The sequence below is a fragment of the Octopus bimaculoides genome, chromosome 21 (assembly GCF_001194135.2).
Source record: "Octopus bimaculoides isolate UCB-OBI-ISO-001 chromosome 21, ASM119413v2, whole genome shotgun sequence".
Taxonomy (NCBI): Eukaryota; Metazoa; Mollusca; class Cephalopoda; order Octopoda; family Octopodidae; genus Octopus; species Octopus bimaculoides.
The window spans coordinates 17,054,164-17,056,109 of NC_069001.1; the positions used below are offsets into that span (position 1 = coordinate 17,054,164).

Consider the following 1,946-nt stretch of genomic DNA (forward strand, 5'->3'; position numbering starts at 1 on the left):
GAGAGAGAGAGAGAGAGAGAGAGAGAGAGAGAGAGAGAGAGAGAGAGAGAGTGATAGGAAAACAATATATACGCACAAACAGAAAGACAAACAGATAGATAGATAGATAGATAGATAGATAGATAGATAGATAGATAGATAGATAGATGGGTGGATAGATACATTATTCCATTATGCTGTAGCAACACCAATAACGAGTTAGAATTCAATATGTTTATAATGCGCAATGTTAGCTGACTCCGACCAACATACATACATACATACACACACATGTCCATGATATGTATACATACATTTATATGTATCCTTATTCTTGTATACATACGTATGTATGTATATATGTATGTATGTATGTAAGCATGTATGTATGTATGTATGTATGTATGTATGTATCTACGCATGCATGTATGCATACATGTATGTATGTATGTATGTATGTATGTATGTATGTATGTATGTAGATGATGTAGTCATTTAGTAATATTGTTAGATTTCAGGATGGTCATTTTTTTGCCCAATGACCACACGCACTATATCCTCGTTCTTCACCTTTATTATTACTCTTATCTTGGTGTCCTTTGTCAAAAATCTTTCGTCACACATCCCGTGACCTCCTCAGTAACTCTTCATCCTAAGTGTCTGACCATCCCGAAATGTAACAATACCTGTTTCAACACAGTTTCACGGCAGAAATCTTGCAAATCAAATACATAAACGTAACATTTAATAATAATTATTTTTTAAATGATTTTGATAATAGCTTAGATTGACCAAAACTGACCTAGAGTTAAAAAAAAACAGTACCCTATGACCCTTGTATATATAACGAAACGTTTGAACCAGTTTAATATCCTAACTTATTTGTCTCTATTGCAGCTTCAATAAAATTCCAACAAGATGTTCTGGAAGCTCAGAACTGTTACAGGCAAAATCATGGCTGCCCAGAGATGGTAACTTCGGTGGAATTATGCCGAGATGCTCAGTCTTGGGCTGATTATATCGGAGAGAAAGGTTACATTCAGTATAGTGAAACCTCTGGTAAGTATATTCTACAAGTGATTTGGGGATCTAGGGAAAGAATATCACGACACCATGTCATCGTCTGACTTTGCTTACTGCAATAAAGAGGTTCGTACGATCGAGTACAGAACCTGTCACTGGGGGCAATTCCTTGTCTCTCTACAAAGACATGACTAGTTGGCTTTCAAAAACAATATAGTTATAATCCAATATTTACATGCTTTATCTGCTTTGACGTCTGCTGTTCCAAAAAGCAATTATTTCTCGTTCTCTCGATTTTAATAAATTCTTATGATGTCAACAACAAAATTCTCGTTGTTAAAGAGAAAGTTTGTAAAATGGGTAGAGAAATGGAGAAATTCGAGGGACTACATTGGTCCAATGGTAAAACGCCTGTCATGTCTGCAGGGATCTGGTTTCAAGTTTCCCAGGTAGCCTTTCAGAATTTTGCAATGTTATTTTATTCACTTAGTTTTAAATGTTTACACTTTTATCGTCTTCAAAGTATTCTCCATTTTAAGCAATGCATCGGTCCAGACGCGTTTTCCACTGTTTGAAGCAGTTCTGGAACCCTTGCGAAGTGATGCTTTAACGCTTCCGTCGGCTTTTTCTTCTCTTCTTTCACAGCTGCAAAACGTTTTCCTTTAAGGACTTTTTCATTCAGGGTAACAAAAACCATTGTCCTAGACTGCTGAAGCAGTCAGGGACAATGGTGATAGTAAGAGATGTGAAAGACAGTGGTGATAATGGAGGAGAAGGCGGCGAACTCAAAGGTATTGATGATGGTGGTGGCGTCAGAAGTCTGAATGGTGTATGTATGGCAGTTGTGGTGGCGATGGTACTGGTAATGATGATGGTTGAAAACAATCAACAGTGAGAGAGAGAGAGAGAGAGAGAGAGAGAGAGAGAGAGAGAGAGAGAGAGAG

General features: G+C 37.3%; 1 protein-coding gene across 1 annotated transcript in view; it reads left to right on the forward strand.

The window, feature by feature from the left end:
• The window catches only part of LOC106877431 (Golgi-associated plant pathogenesis-related protein 1), a 132,176-nt gene that overhangs the window by 118,826 nt on the left and 11,404 nt on the right, over positions 1–1,946 (forward strand). Inside the window, exon 4 of the mRNA XM_052975382.1 lies at positions 877–1,038. Within this exon, the coding sequence (XP_052831342.1) occupies positions 877–1,038 (162 nt within the window). The remainder of the gene's footprint in view (positions 1–876; positions 1,039–1,946) is intronic.